Source organism: Tenrec ecaudatus, chromosome Y (genome assembly GCF_050624435.1).
Source record: "Tenrec ecaudatus isolate mTenEca1 chromosome Y, mTenEca1.hap1, whole genome shotgun sequence".
NCBI classification, from domain to species: Eukaryota; Metazoa; Chordata; class Mammalia; order Afrosoricida; family Tenrecidae; genus Tenrec; species Tenrec ecaudatus.
The window spans coordinates 19,084,603-19,109,847 of record NC_134549.1 but is presented as its reverse complement, the minus strand read 5'-3'; the positions used below and the strand labels follow the sequence as shown (position 1 = coordinate 19,109,847).

The 25,245-nt window shown below is 52.4% G+C and overlaps 1 protein-coding gene across 5 annotated transcripts; it reads left to right on the top strand.

The window, feature by feature from the left end:
* On the top strand, positions 1-24,409 carry LOC142435521 (uncharacterized). 5 transcript variants are annotated; one of them, XM_075539747.1, is made up of 6 exons: positions 1-123; positions 4,010-4,248; positions 6,101-6,755; positions 14,503-14,629; positions 16,136-16,268; positions 22,854-24,409. In XM_075539747.1, exons 3-6 carry the CDS (start codon positions 6,438-6,440, stop codon positions 22,927-22,929), a joined length of 654 nt encoding a protein of 217 aa, XP_075395862.1. In that variant the 5' UTR covers positions 1-123; positions 4,010-4,248; positions 6,101-6,437; the 3' UTR covers positions 22,930-24,409. The 5 variants fall into 5 exon arrangements, with proteins under 5 accessions (XP_075395862.1, XP_075395858.1, XP_075395860.1 ...); XM_075539743.1 differs by lacking the exon at positions 22,854-24,409 and adding an exon at positions 17,365-19,495; XM_075539745.1 differs by lacking the exon at positions 22,854-24,409 and adding an exon at positions 17,365-19,494 and having other exon boundaries at positions 16,139-16,268.
* The last annotated feature ends 836 nt before the right edge of the window (positions 24,410-25,245 follow it).

Genomic DNA, 25,245 nt, shown 5'->3' with positions numbered 1-25,245 from the left:
CGGAACCGGAAGTGTGTGCTCGCGCTTTGGCTTCCCCCGCGCTGCGAAGACGCCGCGGAGCCGGGCGGCGCGTCTCGGGGCGCAGTCGGGGTGCCGCGCCCCCGTCGGGGGACCCCGGAAGCGGTGAGGCAGCGGGGCGCGGACGCGGGCGGGTGCTCCCGGGCCTGGGCGCGCGCGCGCCGCCCTCCTGCCGGGCCCCGCTTTGTCCGCCTTGGGCCCCGCCCCCCCACACGCCGGCCTTGGGGGGTCGCCATCGCGGCGGCCGGTCCCCCCCCCCCCGTTAGCCGAGGGCCCCCCCTTGCTGGTTCCTCGGGGCGACGCGTCTCCCGGGGATGCTGGTTCCCATGGCGACGCGTCCCCCCCTCCAGTCCCCCCCGCCCCCCCAACCTGCAGGGATTCCTGGTTTGCGTTGTTTCCCGGGGCGAGGAGCCAGCGCAGGAGGGGGCGGCCTTGGACGGGAGGGCGGACGCGGGGGTGCAGCGATCGCCTCCAGCTGCCGACGAGCCGGATCCCGGCGGGGCCCCCTGTGTTCCTGCAGCTGCGCCCACCGCCCTGCGCGGTTGCGGTTTTCCTGCGACCGGTGGCTGCGTGTCTCCCTGACTCTGTGTGTGTAATTGTGTGTGTGTGTGTGGGGGGTCTTTGTGGAAAGGCCCCTCTTACTTCCTGGCCCATTTTTGAAAAAGGTTTTTGCAGCTGGAAGCGGTTCTGTGTGTCCTGGATCCCCCCCCACCCCCAAAGCAGGATGATTCCCTGGGAGAGCCGGGAACTGTGCAAGCTGGAAACCTCTCAGGAAAGGGAGGCACCAAGGGATTGTGTTAAAATGAGCAACACCCCCTGCCGCCCCCCCAGGACCCATCATGAGAAGCCGTGCCAGGAGGGTGAGGGTGAGGTGGGGGGAGAATAGGGGGACCGATCACAATGATCCACACATAACCCCCTTCTTGGTGGGCGGACAGCAGAATAGTGGGTGAAGAGAGACATGGGTCAGGGGAAGACATGACGAAATAATAATAATTTACAAATTATCCAGGGTTCGTGCTGGAGGGAGGGGAAAAAATGAGCCGATACCAAAGGCTCACGTAGAAAGAAAGTGTTTTGAGAAGGATGGTGGCGACCTGTGTACACATGTGCTGGACACAATGGATCGATGGGTTGTGATAAGAGCCGTACGAGCCCTCAATAAAATGATTTTTTTTAATGCAAAATAAAATGAGCAAAGGAAAAGTCCTGTCCCTGTCCAGAGTGGGAATTCGAGAAAGGCAAGGCGGACCCGTTGCGTTCCGACAGCTTTCTTCCACTGGGTTGGTTGTCCTTTATTTTGCTGAGCAGATCCTTTGGATGAGCGAGGCTTGGTTTGCCTTTTATTGCTGGTGATATTGATAACGTAGGAGCCCTGGCAGCTTAGTGAATTTCACACCTCTAGGCAACCAAGGTCAGTGGTTCCAACCCACCCGCAGCTCCGAAGGGCAAAAGCTTTCTTCTATAAAAATTTATCTTTTTATAGAGTCAGGGTCTCAGCAAGTCGCAGGGGCGGTTCAGACTTGCCCTGCTGTGTTGTGGAGAGTCAAGGTCGATTCAACAGCAGTGAATTTGGTCTGGCTTCATTTGGCCGCTCCCTTACACAAGAATGTGTCGCTGAAAACGAGTGTTTGAAGACAACCAACGCTTTGTAAAAAATACTATCAACAAAACTCACGGGGTCGATTCTGACTCATGGCGGCTGTAAGAAAAACCATTTTACTGGGGGCTCTTACAGCTCTTACCCCAACCCATGCGTGCATCGTTGTGTCCAGCACATTAGGGCAGACGTTGCCATCATCATTCTCAAAACATTTTCTTTCTACTTGAGCCCTTGGTATCGGCTCATTTTTTTTCTCTTCCCTCCCTTAGGAACCCGTGATAATTTTTTTTTTTCATGTCTGATACCGACCGCTGTCTCCCCTCAAAGCGGCTTTTGCATCCCCCAAATCTCAAAAATGCTGAGAGTAAAAACCATCAGTGAGTGAGCACCATTTAGCGTCTCAACCTTGTTAGAAAAATTCGAGTCCTTTCTGCTCCTAGAGAGAGAGAGATAAGAGTTTGCTCTCTTTGGATGAAAGTTCCCTGCGGAGATGTGGAGCCCTGGTGGCTTCGTGGTTGTGTGTTAGCCTGTGGTCGGCAAGATCAGCAGTTCAAAACCACCAGCCAGCTGCTCCTCACAACCAAGAGGGGAGTTTCTACTCCAGTTAAAGTCTCGGAGATCCCCGACGGGCAGTTCTCTGTCCTGTCAGGGTTGCTGTCAGTCGGAGACAGGACTGGAAAGTGCACGGGCTTCTTATCAAACAAACCTCCGTTCAAAACTACTGGTTCAGAGTCTCCGATAACAACACGGTGTTCCGTCTCGCTTTCCTGGGGAGATGGCGTCGTGGTGGTCAGGGGCCAGGGCGTTTGTTCTAGCTCACAGGCCCCCCTCACCCCCCGTGCCTAATAGAAGGCAGCACTCTCCGATCCTGCGTGACGTCAGCGTTGCTATATTTGAGCGCCTGGCGGCGGTCACTATTGAATAACTCCCTCCTCTTACTGACCCCGTGCCAGGCGTGGTGTCCTCCCCAGGGGCAGGTCCCTCTTGATCCCATCTCCAAGGTAGGTGACGTTAAAGCCTCGCCCTCTCTGCTGCTCAGGGGCATTTGGTTGTAATTCCCTTCAGACAGATCTGTCTGTCCTTCCGGCAGTTCACATGGATTTCGCGCTGGGCTGCTAATCACGAGGTCAGCGGTTTGGGACCACCGGCCACTCCTTGGGGAAAAGAAGAGGCTTTTCTGCTTCCTTAAAGAGTTGCGGCTTTAGAAGCCCATGGGGTCGGCTCTGTGCCCTAGAGTCTCTGTGGATCGGAATCTCCTTGATGGCCATGAGAGAGAGAGAGAGAGTGTGTGTGTGTGTGTGTGTGTGGGTCTCGCTGCAGAGGGCTGGGAGCATGTGTGCAGTAGGTGGAAGGGGGTAGGAGCATCTTCGTGAAGAAGAATGAGGATGTCAATCTCTGAGCAAGAAAACCCCCAAGAGCAGCCGTCTCCCTCGATGAAAGGTTTCAGGGGAGGAGAGGAGCCCGTCCTCAGGGTGTAGGGTAGCCATGGTGAAACATACAACTTTCCTCTAGTTCCTAAATGCTTACTCCCCCCCCCCCACTATCATGATCCCAGTTCTACCTTACAAATCCGGCTAGACCAGAGCATGTACACTGTTACAGATAGGAACCGGAAACAGGGAATCCAGGACAGATAAGCCCCTCAGGACCAGTAATGACAGCAGAGATACCAGGAGGGGTGAGGAGAAGGTTGAGGGGAACGGGGGAGCCGATCACAATAATATACACATAACCCCCTCCCTGGGGGACAGACAACAGAAAAGTGGATGAAGGGAGACACAGGACAGTGCAAGACGTGAAAAAATAATTTTTAAATTATCAAGGGTTCGTGAGAGGAGCAGGGAGAGGAGAAAAATGAGGAGCTGATACCAAGGGCTCAAGTAGAAAGCAAATGTTTGGAGAATGATGATGGCAACAAATGTACAAACGTGCTCGACATGATGGACAGAAGGACGGATTGTGACAACTGTACGAGCCCCCAATAAAATGATTTTTTTTAAAGAAAGAAGTTTGGATTGAAGCAGAGCCAGCAAAGTATGGTTGGGGAGGGGGCTTCGTGTGAGCCCAGACGGAGGCAGCACAGCCTGTTTGGAACCAGGCTGACGATGCTGAGCCCTTTAGAGGCCCGTGGGCAGCCACTGATGACCACGCAGCACGTCCTGTGCTGCCAATAGGATTTGGGAACGATGACCATGAGGGAATGATGGCAGGCAGGAGCTTGTTAGGAGCAAGTGAAGACCAAGGGGAAACCTTTAAAAAACAAACCAAAACTCGGTGCCATCGAGCCGATGCAGACTCAGCCGACCGTGTAGGACAGGGTAGAACTGCCCCTGCGCGTTTCTGAGACTGTAACTCCCTTTTGATGTTGTTTGCTTGCTCTTTGCTCAGGATAAGACCCTGTTTGTGCCAGCGCAAAAGTACGCATCGAGCGTCAGTGGGAGAAGGCCCCGCCGACATCCAGAAAGCCAGGGAAGACTTATCCGTCATGGAATGACTAATCGATGCTTGCACCCCTACAGAGTCTGTCAGGAGGTCGGCTGGCCAAGCGTCAAGTTCGATCCAGCTGCACCAAGGTCTCAATGGTCTCCGCCTGCGCGCTGGGCTCCGTCAGACTGTGTCCTTTCCAGGTGGGTGAGGCTGTAACGTTTTTCCATCAGTACAAAGCCCTGTCTTTCTCCCTCAGAGCCCCTGGTGGTCTCGAACCTCCAAACTTGTGGATCTCAGCCCAACACATAAGCACTGCACCACCAGGATGCCGTGCGAAGGCCTCCATGGGGGGCTTGACTGTGGATCAGGGAGACCGTGCAGAGATGTCTGACGGATGCCGATGGTCCAGAGCGCGTCCGCTGACAGGATGGTGGTGCACAGAGCTGGAGCCTGGGCCGCACTGAATGCCTGCCATCCTTGCATGTCTGTGTGGGTGCCCAGGGCATCTTGTTACCACGTGGGTTTCCAAAGAGGCACCTGCTTTGTGCTGGAGAGTAAAGACACTACAAGCAAAACTACGGACGAGAATCAGGGAGTTGGACGAGAATCAGGGAGTCGTGGCGTCCAGGGTACCCATTGGCCGATTAACCTCCAGCTCAGCAGTTTGAAAGCACTCAGCACTCCGGAGGGGGGTGCAAGGGTAGGGAATGAGGCATTCTGCTCCAGTAAAGTGCTGCAGTCTTGGAAATCCACAGGGATCGCTCTACCCCGGGCTCTTGGTTGCTCTGAATCAGAATCGGCGTGACAGCAGAGAGGTTTTGTTTTGGTTTTTTCTCCGTATTAGAACACATGGAGCCCTGGTGGTCTGGGGTGGGGCTGCTAAGCACCAGGTCCGCAGTTGGAAACTACCAGCCGCCACCCAGGAAAAAGGCGGCGTTCCACTCCCTCAAAGCGTGTCAGTCTTGGAAACCCACTGGGGGGCGACCCTACCCTGCCCTGTCGGGTCGCTATAAGTCGGACTTGACCCGGTGGCTGGGAGCGATTCCAGAACCAGTCGCAGGAAGGACCTGGGAGGGAGGGAGAGAGAACATTTGCACGGAGACCCAGAAATGAAAGCATGGGCGTCGGATTAGGGGAGTAGGGGACACGCAGGGTGGAAAGAAATGGGAACCAGGTTGGAAAAAACCGGATCCTTCGAGAACATGCAACGGTTTTCTGGTTGACTATTGACTGATTGACTATTAGGTTCAGGAATCGTCTTGGTCAGTGAGAAGCTTAGAGACTGGCTGTGTCCTCGTTTGAGACAGGAACATGGGGCGCTCCCGGAAGAGGAAGAAAGTCCTGCTGACCGCACACCCCCGGGAGCAATTCCCTGACAGGTAGTGTAGAGCGGTGTGGGCTGCGTTCATTGCTCTTGAAAACCCACCTGTGGAGATCTCAGAGACGAGCAGAGATAAACTCGCAGACGCTCCTAAGAAAGAGCTTTCTAGAGAAGAGCAATTGAATATGGAGAAAACTTCCCAGCCCCGTGCAGGTCACGTCCATCAGTCTGATGTCAGCCCATCTGTCCAGTATCGATCTATAAATCCCTCTGCAGACGCAGGCACCTCATGCAATGACACGGATGCAGGGGGACCCCAGGCCGCCGGGTGCAGAGTCTGTGGGTCCAGTGGCCGTGGACGCGGGTCAGCGCCGGCGTGGCCTCCACGCGGTCCCTCAGCTCGGGGCTCCGCGTGGCTCCGCGTGTCTCCCAGGGCGGGAGCGTGTCCGCCTCCGGCGCGCGATGAGGCCATCGAGCTGCGAGCTGACTGACAGGCTGGACCGCACCCTTCGCACGTGGACTCCGCGTTACGTTGGGGGGGTTGGGGCGCAGGAGGGGCCCCCACGATTCCACGCGCCCCCCCGGAAGGCGGGCTGCGCTTCTCCAGCCTGACCAGGCCCGGCCGCTTCTGCTCTGGGAAACGGGGTTTGGGTTTCGCTGTGAGAACGAGACCCCGGAGGAAGCCCAGCGCCCGGCCTGCTCGCCCCTCACTGTGTCCTTTCCCCTTCCAGGTCCCGCCGGTGCCTCAGGGTCAGCTGGGGGGCCATCGGCTCATCCGGAGCCCTGAGGAAGGCGCGGACCGGACACGCTGCTTCTGCGCCTGCACCGCACCGCCCCCGGAAGTGACTTCGAAGACACGGACCTAACTCGCTGCTTCTGCGCATGTGTCACGCTGCCTCCGGAAGTGACTTCGAAGACACAGACCGGACTCGCTGGTACTGCGCCTGCGCCACACGGCTCCCGGAAGTTACTTTGAAGACAAGGATCGGACACGCTGTTTCTGCGCCTGCGCCATACCGCCCCCGGAAGTTACTTTGAAGACACGGACTGGATTCGCTGCTTCTGCGCATGAGCCACACGGCTCCCGGAAGTGACTTCGAAGACACGGACCGAACTCGCTGCTTCTGCGCCACACCGCCCCCGGAAGTGGCTTCGAAGACACAGACCGGACTCGCTGCTACTGCGCCTGCGCTACACGGCTCCGGGAAGTGGCTTCGAAGACACGGACCGGGCTTGCTGCTTCTGCGCATGCGCCCCACCACTCCCGGAAGTGGCTTCGAAGGCGTGGGGAGCAGACACGCTGCTTCCGGCCCTCGCTCCGCGCATGCGCCACACCGCCCCCGGAAGTGGCTGCAGAGAGCGTCCGGCATGGGGAGCGCCAGAGCGGTGAGTTCCCGGCAGAGCCTGGCTCCAGGCGGTGGGGATGGTGGCGGCCGCTGGGTGCCCGGAGGCTGTTGGCCCCGGGAAGGGACCAGGGGCCGCAGAGCGAGCAAGGGGCGGAGTCGCCGCCTGGGAAGCCCCGTGGGCTTGCACGGCCGCTCGTGGACTGGCTGCACGGGGCCCAGGGGCACCTGTCGAGGACGGGGGGGGGGGGGTCCCTGTAAGGCTGCGACGCGTGCGAGACACGAACCACACGACTCACAGGTCGCGGTGACCGTTCCAATGCTGTTCCTGCAAAGCCTCAACTCTTCGTGGCTTAAAGCCTGTGGCCTGAGCGCCTCCATCCATCAGGAAATGCTCCTCAGGCCACAGGACCGTGACAAGCTACGTCAATCACATCTGGATTCTTGGTTAAAAATCACACATCTTGCAGCCAAAGCGCTGAAGCACAAGGGTGATAGACGCAAGCCTCCTAACGGTAACGGAGCACTTTCCAACGAGGGCGCATTGTTCTCCCTGTGAAGCCAATAAATCATCAATACATTTCATTATCCAACATTACTTCACAGGCTTTGCTTGTCCTTCCTTAGGCTGCTCCTCTGGGGCTTTCACTTCTGGTTCTTACTCTTCCACTAAGTTCCCATAAACTAAACTCCCCAAAGTCTTTCTGTGCCCAGGTGTGAGTGGCCTCACAACAGGTAGCTTTGCTGCAGTGGACTTCAGACATCACGGAGGCCCTCCTCGTGCTAACCTTTCCGTAAAACTTAAACTACTAACAGGAACTTGTTCACCTTCTTTGTTAGCTATTCTTATGCCATTTTCATTACAAGCCCCTGTATGAGGTAAATCAGGGCCAGGAACTCTATTTCTCCTCGGGTGATTTCCTGGAGGGGGGTGCCGCATTTTACCCCCATGTGGTAAACAAGATAAGGAGGGGAAACCGTGGGAAGAGGATGATAAACTTTTTTAGAGTCTTGCACAAACGCTTCCAAACGAGCCTCTGAGATTTCTGTAGGTTTCGGTTGCAATAGCTCAGCCTGCTCAACATCTAACGTAAATTCCTTAAGGGGGGTTTCTGGCTTCCAGGTTCTAGTTTTATTATACAATACACTTTGCACGCAGTCAGGACGTGGATCTCTCAAAGCCACAGGAAGGGGAGTAACCTCAACTTTTGGGGAATCTTCCTCAGTTGACATCAGTTGTTTCCTAAAAGGGGAAGTGATCAAAATTATCAAGAATCAGAGAGCAGCTACAGTCATCAGTAATGATATCAGGCCAATAATTCCAAAAGGTTCACGGGAGAGACTTCCTTGGTGCAGCCTTCTTTGAACGCTCCTCCTCCATGCGCTGACTTTGTCAAGGCCCATGGTTGGAAGTGGTCTCGGCCACAGAGGGTCTCCAGGAGCCCGGATTGCCCTGATGGCAGTGAGTGAAGTGGTACTAAAGGTAGAAAGGTGGGATGCCTTCCCACCCCCTATCCCCCCAGTCCTTTTTTTTGTCTTCTGGAAATCTACTTGCCTTTCAGCTTTCGGGGAGAAGGACTTTCTGCTCCTGTGAAGAGCGCCAGTCTCAGAAACCCAGAGGGGCAGTTCTCCCTGTCCTGGAGGGTGGTTGTGTTAGTCTGCATTGACCAGAGAAATTCATAGACACTCGTGTGTAGAAGAAAGAGGTTTAAAAAAAAATAAAGTTTATACACAAGAGCAATTGAACATTGAGAAAACATCCCAGCCCAGTCTAGACCAACTCCATTAGTCCGATATTAGCCCATATGCCCGATACCAATCTATAAAGTTCTCCAGACTCATGCAGCCCATGCAATGATGCCGAATGCAGGAGGATCACATGCTCGATGATCACAGCCCTGGGGGTGGGAAGTCCTGTGGGTCCAGGGGTGTTTGTTGGAAGCCACTCAGCGCTGGCGTGGTCACCACGTGGCGCCTCCGGCTCAGACATCTGGCTGCATCAGGGCAGGTCCATGGGCTTCTCTGGCTCCCAGGGCTCAGGAGAGCGTCTCTCAGGGAGAGAGCAGAGATGTGTCTTGCATCTCCTAGGGGAAAATATAGGAGTTCCCAGAAGGCCATGTCCACACAGGCCTCATTGATTACATCCTTACAGGCCAGACTGAAATCCTCCCAGGTCCCAACCGACACCACGTGGTGTGACTTCCAGTCGATGAGAGCTGGCATGGCTCCAGGGCCTTCAGTCTGCAGTCTGAGTCGGGCAGGTGTGTGCAGAGCTGGGTCCCCAGCTGGGTCCCTGTCCCCTCACCTGCGTTTCCAGCTGGTGTTTATTGCCCGTAAACCTGGGGCAACAGAGTCGGCGTCTGAAAGGACAGCGGTCTCTCTCACTGGAGAAGCCCAACTTGGGGGCCGTGCGGTCTCGGTGCTGGGAGAGAATTGCTAAATGGCTGGATCTGTTTCCATTGAATTCTTTTCAATGTAACGGGCAGAAGCGACTCAACCCGGATGGCGCGGCGGGTTCCGAGCAGAGCTGCTAACGACCAGGTCAGCGGTTCGAAACCACCAGCCGCCCTGTGAGACACACGAGGCCCTGTGCTCCAGCAGAGTGACAGCCGGAGGATTGTCAGTGCAATGGAATGAAATTCCTCAAAGCCCAGAGGGATGCCTGTTTGCACGGATGTAAACGCAACCCTAAAGCGTCTTGGGCTGGTCCTTTGACCCCTGTGGCAGACAGCCTTGTACAGCACCCACCCTACACTGATGGATGCATCGCACGCAGAAGATTGGTGCCATCCTCACCGCAATCCAGTTCAGAAATTTTCTGAGCACACTCGATGTTGTGGGCTCCCCATTCCCCCGCACCCCAGCCTCCCATGCCATGCCCCTTAGGCGGTTACTGCCCTTACGGACCTACCTCTCCAGGATTTCATGTACAGGAAATCTTCCGAGGAGGTACCCCACCCCCCCCAAAAAAAGAGATTTCTACCCCCCCACACACAAAGCTGAATATTTAAACTTTTTTTACAGAACAACCTTATCACCTTCAAATTACGCTCCATTACACTTAATACAATTGCCAAGTCTGGGGGTTCTCACAACATTCCACTCATCAGTGTGTCCAGCATACATATGTTACCATTATCATTTCTGGGGGAAGCGGCCTATAAATCCAACCTTGGGATGGGTTCCCCCTTTCTCCCCCTACCCCTTCCCTGACCATGCCCCTATCCTGCTGGTATCATTACTGTCAAGATTGGTCCCGAGGGACTTATCTGTCCTGGATCCCCTGTGTTTCCAGCTCTGATCTGTACCAGTGCGCATGCTCTGATCTAGCTGGATTTGTAAGGCAGAATTGGGGTCCTGATAGTGGCGGGCAGGGAGCGGGGAGGAGGAAGCGAGCATTCAGGAACTAGAGTAATGATTTTGATTCGTCATTGCTACACTGCACCGTGGTTGAATCATCTCTTCCTTGTGGCCCTTCCGTAAGGGGATGTCCAGTTGCCTACAGATGGGCTACAGGTCTCCACTCCTGATAGGACTTTTTTTGTTCTGGGTCTTTGATGCCTGATAACTGATCCCTTCAACACCTCGTGATCACACAGGCTGGTGTGCTTCTTCCATGTGGATTTTGTTGCTTCTGAGCTAGACGGCTGCTTGTTTACCTGCAAACATTTAAGGTCCCAGATGCTGTATATTTTGATAGCTGGGCACCATCAGCTTTCTTCACCATACTTGCTTATTCACCCTCTTTGTCTTTAGCCATTGTGTCAGGAGGGTGAGCATCATGGAATACCTGTTTAATAGAGCAAAGTGTTCTTGCATTGAGGGAGTCCTTGAGTGGAGGCCCAATGTCTGTCCACCTGCTACCTTAATACTAAACCTATAAATACATGCACGTAGATCTATTTCCCCATCCTCACATGTAAATATTGAGTATGTACATGTCTTTCTCTAGACCTCTATAAATGCCCTTTGCCTCCTAGCTCTCTCCTCTATTTCCTTTAACTTTCCTCTTGGCCCACTATCATGCTCGACCATTCATTTGGGTTTTGGCAATTCTTCTCGGCTACGTTGCCCTTGATCAGGCGCCAACGCACCCCGCTCTCGACGTTTCCATTGTCCTTCTCGTTGTTGAGGGGCCCTGCTGGCCTAGGGGTGACAGGTTGGGCTTCGATCCACAAGGGCAGCAGTTTGAAACCACCGGCTACTCCGCTGGAGAAACGACTGGGGCTTTCCACCCCCATCAAGAGCTACCGTCTCGGGAACCCACAGGGCTTGCGACGAGTCGGCATTGACTCAGTGGCAGTGTTTGGATTTTGGTTTGCTCCCCATCTTCACACACACACACACACACACACACACACACACACACACACACATACACACGTGAGGAACCGTGGAAGCACTTAAAGCAGGAGAGTCCTCCTCTTTCTTTCAGTGTCGGGAAGCATCGTAGGAACCTTTAGCACAAACAGTATCGAAACGTGCTTCTCGGCTTCTCCTCCGGAAGGAGCGGTGCTCTTCCAAAGGGGGTGTTTCCATCCCTCGCAGCTCCCTGGAGAACTCTGCGCTCTGCCAGCTCCCCGGTCCCTGAGGGGCGCGGGCTCCTGGTTCTTAGAGAGAAGCCAGGACCAGGCCCTGCTAGATCAGGGCCACTTGCTGAAGGGGTAAGATTTCCCGGTGATATTCGCGTAGGACGGCATGGCCCTTGCTGCCCTTGAAGAGTGAGCGGATGCCTTGTGCCGATGGGAAAAACAATGGGAAACGCTTGGATACACCTTTCCTGGCTTTCTTGTTTCTCGCTGGGATAAGTTTTACTTTTCTTAAACATTCCTAACACTGGTCCCTCCTGATCATCTTGGGGCCTCGGACCTGCTTGAGAATAATTGTGCAGATGACGCTTCCTTCCCGAAGCCAAACCCACCGCCGTCAGGTGGATCCAGAGTCCCCTCGACTCCACAGCGCACAGGAGAGCTTCCCTGTGGCCTTCTTCACACCGAGTCTTCACGGCAGGAGCTGTCTTAACCCGCTGAGCCGACCTCTCTGCCGTCTGTGGAACTCAGTGAACAACCTTAGTTTCTGTTAGTATTTTGGGCATTTTTGTTTTGAAGGCGCCTTCATGAGACTGAGACCAGGGTCAGAGGCCCAGTCGGGCGCTGTCACTGATCGGATCACAGAGACACAGTCTGTTTTCATGCACGTGAGGACTGGGGCCCAAGTAGTCGTACTTTTTTTTTTTCTTTTTTTAAAAATCATTTTATTGGGGGCTCTTACAGCTCTTATCACAATCCATGCATCCATCCATTGTCAAGCACATTTGTACATTTGTTGCCATCATCATGCTCAAAACCAGAGTCTCACAATGTAGGCTCGGATACTACTCCCCCCTTCGATTTTGCATTATATGATTTATAGTCTTCATGACTGATGTTGGAATGCTTCTTCCATGTGTGCTTACTTAGCTGGCATCTAGTCGTACTTTTTTTAAAAGCTTTTTTTCTCAATATATTTTATAACCGTTTTATTGACACTTCATCCACCTATCATACAAAAGCAATAGCGCAATCATTTCGAGAGGAGCTGATCAATCAATACCACGGTCAATTTTTCCAGAACACTTTCTTCCTTGTACGGATGGTTACTAATGCAATTATCCTTTTCAATTGTGGCAAAAAGGTACCATACACAGGGGCACCGCGAGCCAGCTCCACAGAGGAGGGAGCTGGTGGGCTGGTTCTGCCTGACCACGTGGGGCCTCTGTCACACACCAGGGAGTCACGTGCTGTCATGCACGCGGAACCTCCGGAAGCTGCACGCTGGAGAACAGTGTCCGGAAAGCTGGTGTGCTTTTGCGCTCTGCATTTCACAGGCGACTTGACAGGCGCGCGGTCGGCACTGCCCCTTAGAAACCAGCGTTGACGCTGGCGTCTGTCGCCTTCAGCGTGCATGTGGTCACAACCACATGGGATTCACAGCCTCTTCTCAGCAGACACTGGGATCCCTGCTGCTCAAGCACAGTTCAGTTCTATCTCAGTGCCAGTTCTTGCTTGTTGGCTTTAATTTTGTGTCTTCTTAATCACTTTACTGGAGGCTCATTCAGCTCTTATCATAACCCACCCATCCATTGTGTCAAGCACATTTGAACATCTGTTGCCAGGGCATGTCGACATGCACGATTCTCCCAAGACGTACTATTTCCCCCCAGCAGGCGTGCCTATCCCCCGTTCTCACAGACGTTAACGTTTGACTGCTCCGATTCTTGGGTGACTGTCCGGGTGGGACACTGAGCCAACACAGGACACTGCCGCCCCCCTGCAGGAAACAGCACGGGGCAGCACATCCAAACCTACGGCTTCATCATTGCCCAGAGAGCCAGGCACCCTGCACAAAACTCTCTCCCTGTGCTCACACCAGCCATTCCCTCTGCTGGTGCGCCGGGTTCAACTGTTTGTTTCCGATGCCACGCAGGGCTCACGGGCCGCACCGACAATGGCGGGGGGGGGGGGCGGTTTACTCAGTCTCCCTCACTGCCAGGAGTCACGTCCCACCCTACGGGCCAGGGTAGACCTGCCCCCTTGGCTTGACCAGATGGTACCTCCTTGCACAGCAGTAGAAAACCTGGGTTTTCTACCCGAGGGCAGCCGATGGTTTTGAACACAGGTCTGCGGCCCAGCACACGGTCGCTACGTCACCAGGGCCCCCAGGGTGGATTTTCCGGGGCAGCTAGTCATTGACCACAAGGCAGCATCAGTAAAGAAGAGGGTACACTCACGACACAGTGTCCCTCCCGCCCTCAACCTCGTGGTTCCCCTAGATCTTTGCCACACAGTCTTGGCGTTGCCGCTCCTGTTCTGTCCCACCGTCTCGGCCTCCTTCTTGTCAACGATCTGGAAGGTGCTCTTCCCGTGGACCGTGGAACACGGTGCCGTGTTTAAGGAAGCGAGTGTAGTGGTGAGAGATGAGGCTGCTCGTGTGAGTCTGGGTGGACGAGAGAAACACATCCAGAGACACTAGTGTGCGTATAAGAGACCTTTCTATTAAAGAGCAATTGTACATTAAGAAAACAGCCCAGTCTAGTCCAGGTCAAGTCCATAAGTCTGATATTACCCCGTATCTCAATACCAGTCCATAAATCCCTCTGCAGACGCATGCACTTCATGCAATGACACGGATGCAGGAGGGTCACAGGCCGGCGGGTGCACAGTCTTGTGGATCCAGTGGCCGTGGAAGCAGCTCAGCGCCGGCGTGGCCTCCACGTGGCTCCTCCAGCTCCAGGGCTCGGGCTGCATCAGGGTCTCCATGGGGCTCGTCAGCAGGAAGACTGTGTTAGTCCGGGTGGACTAGAGAAACAAACTCAGGGAGGCTCATATGTGTGTACGGGAGAACTTTATATCAAAAAGTAATTGTTTATTTTGTTTATTAAACATCCAGATCAAGTCCGATATTATCCCATATGTGCGATACCATTCTATAAATTCCTGCACAAACCCCTGCAAAACATGCAACGACGCCAATTCCCGGGAGGGAGTGTGGGTCTGGCCTCCAGCCAGGTGTTTATGTCCATGGCGCCTCCAAATGGGGTCATCAAGCTGCGACCTGACTGACAGGCTGAACTCCACCCCTTCACACAAGTACTCTCCTTGGCATCAGATCATGTCCTGACCACACTGGTAGTTGTTCCGATCGGTAGAACCGTGGCAGAGAACACACCTTCTGTCGAGTGCCCAGAAATTCTCGGTTCTGCATCCGGGTTGGCGGTCCGTTGATGACCCAGAGCGTGTGGGCTGTTTCAGGGCTCCGTGGTCCCCGAGGACGTGGCCGTGGTCTTCAGCCGGGAGGAGTGGGCTCTGCTGGACCTCGCTCAGAAGAAGCTCTACAGGGACGTGATGATGGAGACGCTGACCAACCTGGACTCCGTAGGTAAGCATGGTGTGCGTGTCATCAATGCCTGTTCTTTCACAAACAAACGGTTTGATGCACCGCCTTCGTCGGTGTATTGGGGCCGCGGAATATGAAAACCCTGTTAAATCAGAGAGGCCTGGTCCCATGGATTTCCCAGGAACATAATGTTCCAGCTTTTAAAGTGAGTTTTCCTTCCTCCACTTAGCCTGAAGCACTTTAAATGTTGTGAGCGTCAACCTTGGCCTCTGTGCTAGTCCGGGTAGACTAGAGAAATTCATTGATGCTAAGAAAGAGCTTTATAGACAAAAGCAGTTGGGAGTTGAGAAAACATCCCAGCCCAGTCCAGATCAAGTCCATGAGTCTGATACCAGTCCGTAAATCCCTCTTCACACTCACGCAACACATGCAAGGATGCCGAGTGTGGGAGATCACAGGCCGGCGGGTAGTAGGTCTCGCGGGTCCAGGGGCGCTGGGGGAATCTCAGCGCTGGTGTGAGTCTCCACGTGGCTCCTCCAGCTCTCTGAGTGTCTCCAGAGCAGGAAAGGGACGGCAGAGAGTGTGGGTCTGGCCTCCAGTTACTGATCTCCATGGCGCCTCCCAGTGAGGTGATTGACAGGCTAGACCACCCCTCACTCAAGGTGACACGAGAGGAGTTCACTGCTGCAGCCTCCCAGACCACCTCGAGGGACTGACGGGTTGGGAACCTGCAGAGTTTCACAGTGCTAATTACAAGCGAGATTCCTTTGTTTGAATAATCCCACCTGTCTGGCTTTAAAGACCCTGAAGTGGAAAGACATTGGTTCACTCTCCGCAAAACTGTTTCTCGCTCTGCACCGGCGTTTCTGCATGAGCACCGTGCCAACGCCCCCTTTCGATTCCCTCGAGAACCAAAAAGATTAAATAAACCCCCTGCCACCGAGCCAGTGCTCCCTCACAGCTCCCCCCTGTGGGTTTCCAAGACAGCAACCATTAGCAGGAGAAGGGAGCCCAGTCCCTGTCCCGCAGAGCAGCTGGTGGCTCTGGATGCCGACCATGCGGATCACAGCCCAGCGCTCACTTTCCTAGAGAAGCAAGGGGGAAGGTCTGAGCACAGTGGGGGGAGGACTCCTCCAAAGCCGCTGTGCCGGGAAGCACAGCGAAGCAAGAGTTTGAAGCAGCAGCCCCGCGTGGAGGGAATTACTTCCAGACCAAGCAGACGGTGTCCTTAGGCGTGAGGACCCACCTCCACCAGCTGCTTCCCCGAGCTTCCTTCCTGACTTGAACGATGCTCTTTGTGGCTCTTTGCCATCGAACGTCACACCCGTGTTGTGTGCAGTGTGTGTCTTCCTCGCTCTCCCAGTTACCCTGTTTGTGCCGCCACCGTTGCCAAGCCTCGCAGAAGGATTTCCTCATAAGTTGTTTGTGAGCCCTGGACAGCGTGCCCCCGGGAAATGGAGCCGAGCCTCTGTCCATGGAGTCTTTCCTTCCCCCTGATAATTTTCCTTGTCCTTTCTTACTGGGAACCTCACCTTGGATTCCCGGAAGCAGTCTCTGGAGTGCGTGATGGTGGAGAAGAGTTATCCAGCGAGGAGAATGGCACGTGGTCCTCCTTGATAGGGGAAATCACCAAATCGCACAGCAGTAAAAGTGAGCCTGCAAACCGGGGGATGCATTTAAGGTGAGTATCATGCAAACAAGAGGAAACAATGTGTGTTGCTCTGGGTTCATTAAAGAAACCCACAGAAACTCATGTATACGAGGACTTTTAAATAAAGGGTAAGTGCACATCAAGAAAACATCCCAACCCAGTGCCGCCCAAGCCCACAAGTCCAACATTAACCCACAAAGTCCTCCTCCATCTCACAAAACACACGCAATGACGCCGACTGCAGGAGGAAAGCTGAGTCAGTGAGTGTGTCAGCATCTCAGCGCTGCAGGGTCTCCACACGGCTGCTCCAGCGCCCAGGGGTGCACTGGGGCAGGTCCATGTGGCTTCTCCTTGGGGGTGTCTTTCAGGAAGTGAGCCTTGCAAACTAAAGCAGGAAACTGACTAAGGCAGCTGCACCCTGGTCCGATCATCACAATGCAAGAGACCCAAGAACTAGAACAGCGAGGTTCCCTGAGCCATTTATCCCTCTGCCCTTCAATGAACCCCACGTTTGTCGGCCAGATTGGCACAATAAACTTAAACTGTATCATGGTGCCTTGGGACAAAGGTCCTGTAACAGTGACCTGCACACGCATACACGTGTTTACGTGTGATTTTGTGCATCCATCTGTCAGGGCTTGTTCCATTCACGACAGTTCAGCCAGAATCGAAATCAAATAGCGCCTAATAGCCAAGTCTTTTGCTGTCTATTGAACCAACTAGGAAACCGTCGGCAGTACCTGACTCAGAGACGGCAGCCAATCTTTTAGCTTCTAGCACGTGCTGTGAATTGTACTGTGCATGCTCCACAGTCTCACCAATCACGCAGCCTCCTGCAGGCATCCTGAGAGTTTCAGGAGGCTGGTGTTGGGAATGGGTCAGACTGGCTAGAGGGGTCGAGGCGTCAGGATGCGCCATTTTATAGACGTAAGTCGGACAGCAGGTGTTTGAAACATGCTTTCCTAAGACGTGGCGTTCAGAAGGACTCCGGTGAGAATTGCACAGGGAGAAAAAATAATGCACAGGCAGTGGTCGTGATTCTATTGGATGACGTCACCTACAGGGCACGCCAGGGGGACATACCGTGCACGTCCGTTCTGTTTTAACGGAATTTCTCTCCCAACAGCGTGCTGCCTGTTTCTAACAGAAGTTATCCAATAGAGAACCTCTGTGAAAGTCAAGGCAGTCAGTCCGGGGAAACCGAGAGCCGCCTTTCCAATCTGCCTGTGCTGCAAAGAAATCCTCGTGAAGGAAATCCCCTGGCCTGCGGTGAACGTGGGAAAGCCTTCACAGTTCAGTCGTTAGATAACCGTCCTCGTACCGGACCTCGCCCTGGACGCAGCATCTGTCGGTGCCAGGGATGTGGAGAAGCCTGCAGTTGCCCCTCTCAGCTAGCCTCTTCCGGGAGCATTCTGAATGGGAAAACCCCCCACAGATGTAAGGCATGTGGGAAGGACTGCATTCGTACGTCCACCCCTACAAATCCTGTGGCCACACTCGCTGGTGAGAAGTTCCCTGAAAGTCGCAAACGTCTGGAAGAATTCCACGGTTTATCCTCCTTCTGGACACATCAGAGTACATGCAAAGCCTATTGTCAACATTCCACCCCTCCCTCCCTGCGTGTACCTGAAAAACCTCACAAGAGAAATAAACTTTACGTGTGCAAGGAATGTGGGAAAGCTTTAAGTGACGCCTCGTCCCTGACTCAGCATATGCGAACCCACAGTGGGGAGAGGCCGTACACATGCACGGAATGTGGGAAAGCCTTCACCCAGCCCTCGAGCCTCACCATACACCGAAGAATCCACAGTGGGGAAAGGCCGTACGTGTGCAAGGAATGTGGGAAAGCCTTCCGGTGCGCCTCCCATCTCACCACGCACATAACCACTCACAGTGGGCGGAGGCCGTACAAGTGTCAGGAGTGTGAGAAAGCTTTCAGTCAGTCCTCATCCCTCACCCAGCACAAACGGACTCACAGTGGCGTGAAGCCCTACAAGTGTAAGGAATGTGGGAAACCCTTCAGGTGTTCATCCCACCTCAGTCGACACATGAAAACGCACAGCGGGCTGAGGCCTTGTGAGTGTAAGGAATGTGGGAAGTCTTTCATTGACTCCTCGGCCCTCAGCAAACACTTAAAAACTCACCGGGAGAGGCCTTATGAATGCAGGGCATGTGGGCGAACCTTGAGACAAGCCTCCAACCCCCCTGTATGTGGAAGAACGTACAGTGACGAGCGGCCTTACCAGTGTAAGGAATGTGGGAAAGCCTTTAGCCATTCCTCGCATCTGACTTCACACGTGAGAATCCACAGTTCGGAGAGGCCCTACATCTATAGGGAATGTGGGAAAGCCTTCAGGTGTTCCTATTGCCTCTCTGCGTAAGAAATTAACACGGAGACAGGCCTTCTGAGCATAAGGACCGTGGAAAAGCATCTAGTCGTTGCTGACACGCCACTACCAATGTCAGAACGCTCAGTGGAGAGGGGTCTCATGGATGTGTCAGATGTGGGACATTGTTCCGTGATTGCTCAGCACCCATTCAACATATAAGAGAGAAACCTGTGATTGTGAGGAGTGAACCCAAACAGTTCCTTATCCCTCCGTCCTCAGTGAGCCTGTGAGCAAAGAACTTACCGTGGGGAAGCCTGAGGAATGTAAGGAATGCTGACCCGTCTTCAGGTTCTCAGCCTTCCTCATGCTGCGGCCCTTTCATACAGCTCCTCATCTGGTGGTGACGCCCAACCGTCACATTATTTTCGTTGTTACTCCATCACTGTCATTTTGCTACTGTGATGAATCTGGCGGCCCTGTGAAAGGCCCCCCAAAGGGGTCGCAACCCACAGGTTGAGAACTGCTGGTCTAGAAGAGCTTAGAGTAGAAAGCAATAGGTTTTGGGGGTTGGGGAGATTTTGTTGGTTTTTTTACTGCCATCATTTCAAAAGGGAAGTTTCTGAATGTGTACAGTTAAAGAACTGATTTTTGAAGTGAGTGTGTGACCCTTATTAGCAGGAGGAAAAGGTCCTTATCAGTACTTTGTATCTGACTCAAGGGAGTGTGTCCTTGTGGTGAGGCCGTCTTCGTGCATGTGTGCGCTACCTTCTCATCGCACGACTGGTTGTGCTGCCTTAGTCTCTGATTATTACATTTAAGGCTATGCCGTCTGCTCTTGAGACAATGTGGTTTTATAACTTTCAGTGCCCTTGTTGGTGTCATTTTTGAAACAATTAAAGCTCCTCATTTTGTTTGTCTTGAGTGTTTTGTGTACTTGTGTAATGTATGGCCTTCCTTCTTCCCCTGTTGTAAGGGTAAATGCTTTATTTTTCTTCGTAAGTGTCAAGTTTCTCACAGGTTCTTCTCTGATACAGTCCAGATAACCTCCTTTGTGTCATCGCTTGATCGACTACTTTTTGTCTCCAATGACAACACCTGCCTATGATTATTGCTACTCCGGTGATTAGGAAATGGAGTTCTCCATTCCCATCTCTTCTCATTGGAATTCATCAAGAAGGGGCTTCCTCTTCCGTTCATCTCACTTATTAATTAAGATGTGTATAGCAGTACGGGAAATCAACAGATTACAAATGATTCTGTTTCTAAGTTGAAAATGTAGGTTAAGTCGGAACAGGTAAGTGTTTTTCATCGTACATCAGGGAGCTTCAAACAGCTCATGGAACAGGGGATTGAAAATATCCTAAAAAACTTCGGCAAACTTTTTGAACCGCCCCCCCATCCAATTTATACCAAACCAAAGCCTACTCTGATGCAGCTCATTTTGACTCAGAACAAACCTAGGTAGGCTTTTCAAGACTAGGAATCTTGACGGCAGCAGACAAGCTTATTTTTCTCCAAAGGCACGGCTGTGGGGTTTGAACCACCAGCCTTGTAGCCAAACATCAAACCCAAGGGCCGAGGGCTTCTAAATACAGCATGAAGCGTACCATTCTGCGTGTGGAATTGTAAGGACCTGCGTTCAGATACAAAGGAACACGTTTAACAGCAGTGCAGTTGAAATACTTTAGGGTGTTCGTTTACAAAGTAGCACTCACCAGCTAATTATGGGTCTTTGCTGCTGCAGTGCACCTGTCCCTCTCGGTCAGTGACGGGAGTCTCAGAGGTTGCATGCGTGGACACTGGGTATCAGGGACAGGGAAGAGCATGGGGGCGGGGCCAGACAGCCCCTGTGGCTCCAGCCAGTGAGAGCGAGTGACAGACAAGCATCTGATACCAATGGTCAACGGACGGTAGACTTGAGGCCCTATAGGAGGAGGCCTTAATTTCCAAAAGGCTGGACACAGATCAGGACCCCTGGTCGCATAAATGGTGGTGCATTGGGCCGAACGCACAAGGTCAGCAGTTCGAAACCAGGAGCCGCTGACCGGGTGGAAGGTGAGACTGTCTGCTCCTGTAGAGTTACTGTCTCAGAAACCCACAGGGCAAGTTCTCCCCTGTCCTGTGGGTTCGCAGTGAGTTAGTATCCACCCCACGGCAGTGAGTAAAACAGTTTGATTTGTTAACGACTGGCTGTATGTAAGTTAGACTCTTGCAGCCCAGGGACGTATAGAAAAAAAACCGTATTATTGTTTCCCGTTTTTGTTCAAATTGTTTGTGATCTGGTCATTAGTACTTAGAGATCTAAGTACCTTTATTCTTTAATAGCTTTAAAAACAAAAACAGAACATGGACCCTTGATCATCTGTGCATGATTTCTGGCCCACCCTCAAGGCATGTCTTGCCCTTTTTCTGTCCGAGGCCCAGCTTCAGACTTTTTCTCTATGACGCCCTAGTTCATTTTATTCAAGAATGATATTTACCAGCAATCATCTGAACATCCAGTGTGCCGATTGCTCCTGGGAGAACGTGTGCCCACAAATGACTAGACGGAATGTGCTGATTTGGAACTCAGCCATGGGTCTGCAGAGGGACAGGTAGCCATCTGCTACCCCACAGAGAAGCACCGTGGTGCCGCCCCACTCTGTGTGTGCTCGTGTTAGGTTTATAGATAGATATAGATGGGCATTTGTGTGTGTACACGCACACGCACATACAGAGATTTAAACTCATCTTAAAATGACCTTTCTGTAAATTCAGTGCATTATTGAACTCCAGCAGGCTTAGAAGATGGGAGCAGGGATCTCCAACGCTGAAACTGGTCTTCTTAGATGGAGAGAATGAACTCCCAGACTTTTACAAATTGGGTATCATTTTAACATCCAGCCTTGCAAACAAACATGCCTGCCTGACTGTCTGCCTGTTTGGCCACCTGTCTGTCTGAAGGATGTTGGTTTGACTTGTCCGTTCCCGCCGAGCCCCAGATAACAAGTGGAGGGAGATGCCTCTGTGAGGCACTGGTGTCAGAACTAGACAAAGACCAAGGACTTGAGACGACCGCACATTGCACTTGGCATGTGATGTGAGATGACTTAGCCTTGAGCTGAGCCAGTACATCGTTGATGCAGCAAAGCTCTGCGTGACGGTCAAAGGGAGGTCTTGCCGACTGTTGTGTTAGCGACCGGTGGACATCTTACTGACGTCGTCAAAGGGCTTGAAGCATACTCACGGCAAGGCCCCTACTGTTTGTAGTTAGCTTCAAACTCACTGCCATCGAGTCGATGCCAACTCGGCGACCCTGTAGAGCAAGGTCGAACTGCCCCTCTGGGTTTCTGAGACTATCACTCTCGATGGGAATAGAAACCCAACTCTTCCTCCCATGGACAGAGTCAGGACTCAGTTTTCAGTGAATGCTGGGAGGTGGGAGGGAAATAAGCAAGTACATTTAACAATAATCGGGCAAGGACTTACATAATTTTATGCCCTCGCCACACAAAAGATTCTGCTTCCACATCCCTATACTCTGTCGTGGAATAAACAGACCCTCCCCATGAGCTATGGGTCTCCTCCCGTCCTGATCCCTTGCACCGTCTCGTCTTTCTCAGCGTCTTTGGTGTCACCTCTGTCTTCACCCTGGACCCTCAGCACCCAATAGCTCCAATCTCATGCAGCCCTCTCCTCGTGCCGGCTCACCCCGCTTCATCCCCTTCTTTGGGAAGGTGCTAAAGCTGCCGGTGGTAGTTATACCATCTGGCGTCCACTTGAGAGGATTAGCAGTGAAGGGGTGGAGTCTGGCCTGACAAGATATTACCAATGAGGCCTGTGTGGGCGTGGCCTTCTGAGAATTCTGGGAACGCCTGCCTTTTCCTCCGTGGAGGTGGGAGACACTCTCTGCTCACTCCCTGAGAGGTGCTGTACTGACAGACACATGCTGCTACACCCAGGGAGCTGGAGAAGCCACATGGAGCTACCCTGATGCAACCAGACCTGTGGAGACGAAGAAGCCACCTGGAGATCCCTGTCAGCACTGAGATGCTTTCAACACCACTGGACCCACAGGACTGCCCCCCACCCACTGGCCCATCTTCCTGCATTCTCCGTCATTGCATGAGTTTCATGACTCTGAAGACGACTTTGTACATAGATTTCAGCCATATGGGCTGATATCAAACGTGTGCACTTGACCTGGACTGGGCTGGGATGTTTTCTCTATCCAATTGCTTTTATCTATAAAGCGCTTTATTATACACATGAGTATCCATGAATTTGTTTCTCTGGTCTACCCCAGACTAACAACACATGGCCCACGGTCTTGGCTGCAACTCACCCGCTCAACAGTCATGACGGAACCCACTGGCGTGTGATTGCGATTGACCCGAATACATCGATCACGTGGGGATGGACTGGAGTCCTCAGTATTGCACATCCCCTTGCCTCCACATGCAGTGGCTCTCCTTTAATGATCAGGATTCCAAGAGTCGTGGGGGCATGGTAGGTTACACGTTGGCCTGTTCACCTCAAGGTCAGCAGTTCAAAAGCATCAACTGATCCACAGGGAAAGATGCTTTCTACTCTCATAAAGAGTTACCATCTATTGATGAACCCCTCCATGACCCATCATGAGAGTAACAATACCAGGAGGGTAAGGGTAAGGTGGGGAAAACAGGGGGAATGAATCACAAGGATCTATATATAACCCCCTCCCGGGGGATGGACAACAGAAAAGTGGGTGAAGGGAGACACTGGCCAGGTTAAGATATAAAAATAATCTATAAATTACCAAGGGCACATGAGGGGGCAAGCAATGAGCTGATACCAAGGGCTCAAGTAGAAATAAAATGTTTTGAAACTGATGATGGCAACTTATGTACAAATGTGCTTGATGGATGGATGGATGGATTGTTGTAAGAGCTCCCAATTAGCAATGTAGCAGCAACGAATTACTAAACCCGAATGAGGGCTGAACATGAGGGTGGGACAAAAGGAAAGCATGAAAATATGTTTGTGTGTATATATATATATATATATATATATATATGAATAGATCTATACTCATATTTACATGACTAAGAATTAAGGTTGCAGATGGATATTGGACCTCGACTCAAGTACTCCCTCAACACACGAACACTTTGTTCTAACAATCCAGCACTTGGGGGGGCGGGGGGGGGTTTGGAAACAATCCAGCACTCTTTGATGCTCACATTCTCAACATGATCACTGAAGACAAAATGGGTGCATAAACAAATATGGTGAAGAAAGCTGATGGTGCCCGGCTATCAAAAGATATCCTGTCTAGGGTCTTACAGGCTTGAAGATAAGCAAGCTTCCATCTAGCTGAGAAGCAGCAAAGCCCACATGGAAGAAGCACACCAGCCCGTGTGATCATGAGGTGTCAATAGGATCAGGTATCAGGCATCAAAGACCCAGAACAAAATCATTCCAGGGGAGCATGGGGTGTAGATCCAATGCCCATCTGTAGACAACTGGACATCCCCTCACAGAGGGGTCACAGGGAAGAGATGAGCCAGTCAGGGTGCAGTGTAGAACCGATGAAACACATAATTTTCCTCTAGTTCTTTGGTGTTTCCTTCACCCCAATATCATGACCTCGAATCTACCTTACAGATCACATTAGACCAGAGCTTGCACGCTGCTACAGATAAGAGCCCTCAACACAGGGAACCCAGGACAGACAAACTCCTGAGGTCCAACAAGGAGAGTAGAGATACCAGGAGGATTAGGGGAGTGGTGGGGGAGAAAGGTGGAATTAATCACAAGGATCATCCTAGAACCCCCTTCCAGGGGGATTAAAAAAAAACCCAGAAGAGTGGGTTTGGGGAAACGGAGGACGATGTAAGATATGAAAATGATAATCTAGCTTATCAAGAGTTTTGGAGAGAGGGCGGGCGGGTGAGGAATAGAGAAGAATCGGGGAGCTGATATCAAGGGCTCAAGGGGGAAGAGAATGCTTTGAAAATGACGATGGCAAGCACACCAGCCAGTGCGATCACGAGGTGCCAAAGGGACCAGGTATAAGGCATCATGCAATATATATATATACATATATATGTATATATACATATACACATATACATATACAATATATATGTATGTATGTGTATATGTATATATGTGTATGTAGATATATGTATATATATATATATATGCCATATTGAATGAAGGGGGAAGTGCAGAGTGGAGACCCAAGGCCCAAGTGTCGGCCAATGGAGATCCCCTCATAGAGGGGCTTAGGAGAGGAGATGGGTTAATTAGGGTGTGAGGTAGTATCGATGAAGAACACAGCTTTCCCCCAGATCCTGGATGCTTCCTCCCCCCAACTACCATGACCCGAATTCTACCTTGCAGGGTTGGATAGGACAGAGGCTGTACACTGGTACATATGAGGGTTGGAGGTACAGGGAATCCAGGGTGGATGATACCTTCAGGACCAAGGGTGTGAGGGACGATCCTGGGAGAGTGTAGGGTGAGTGGGTTGGAAAGGGGGGACTGATTACAAGGATCCACATGTGACCTCCTCCCTGGGAGAGGGACAGCAGAGAAGGGGGGAAGGGAGACTCCGGATAGGGCAAGATATGACAAAATAACGAGGTATAAATTACCAAGGGCACATGAGGGAGGGGGGAAAGGGGAGGGAGGGGAAAAAAAAAAAGAGGACC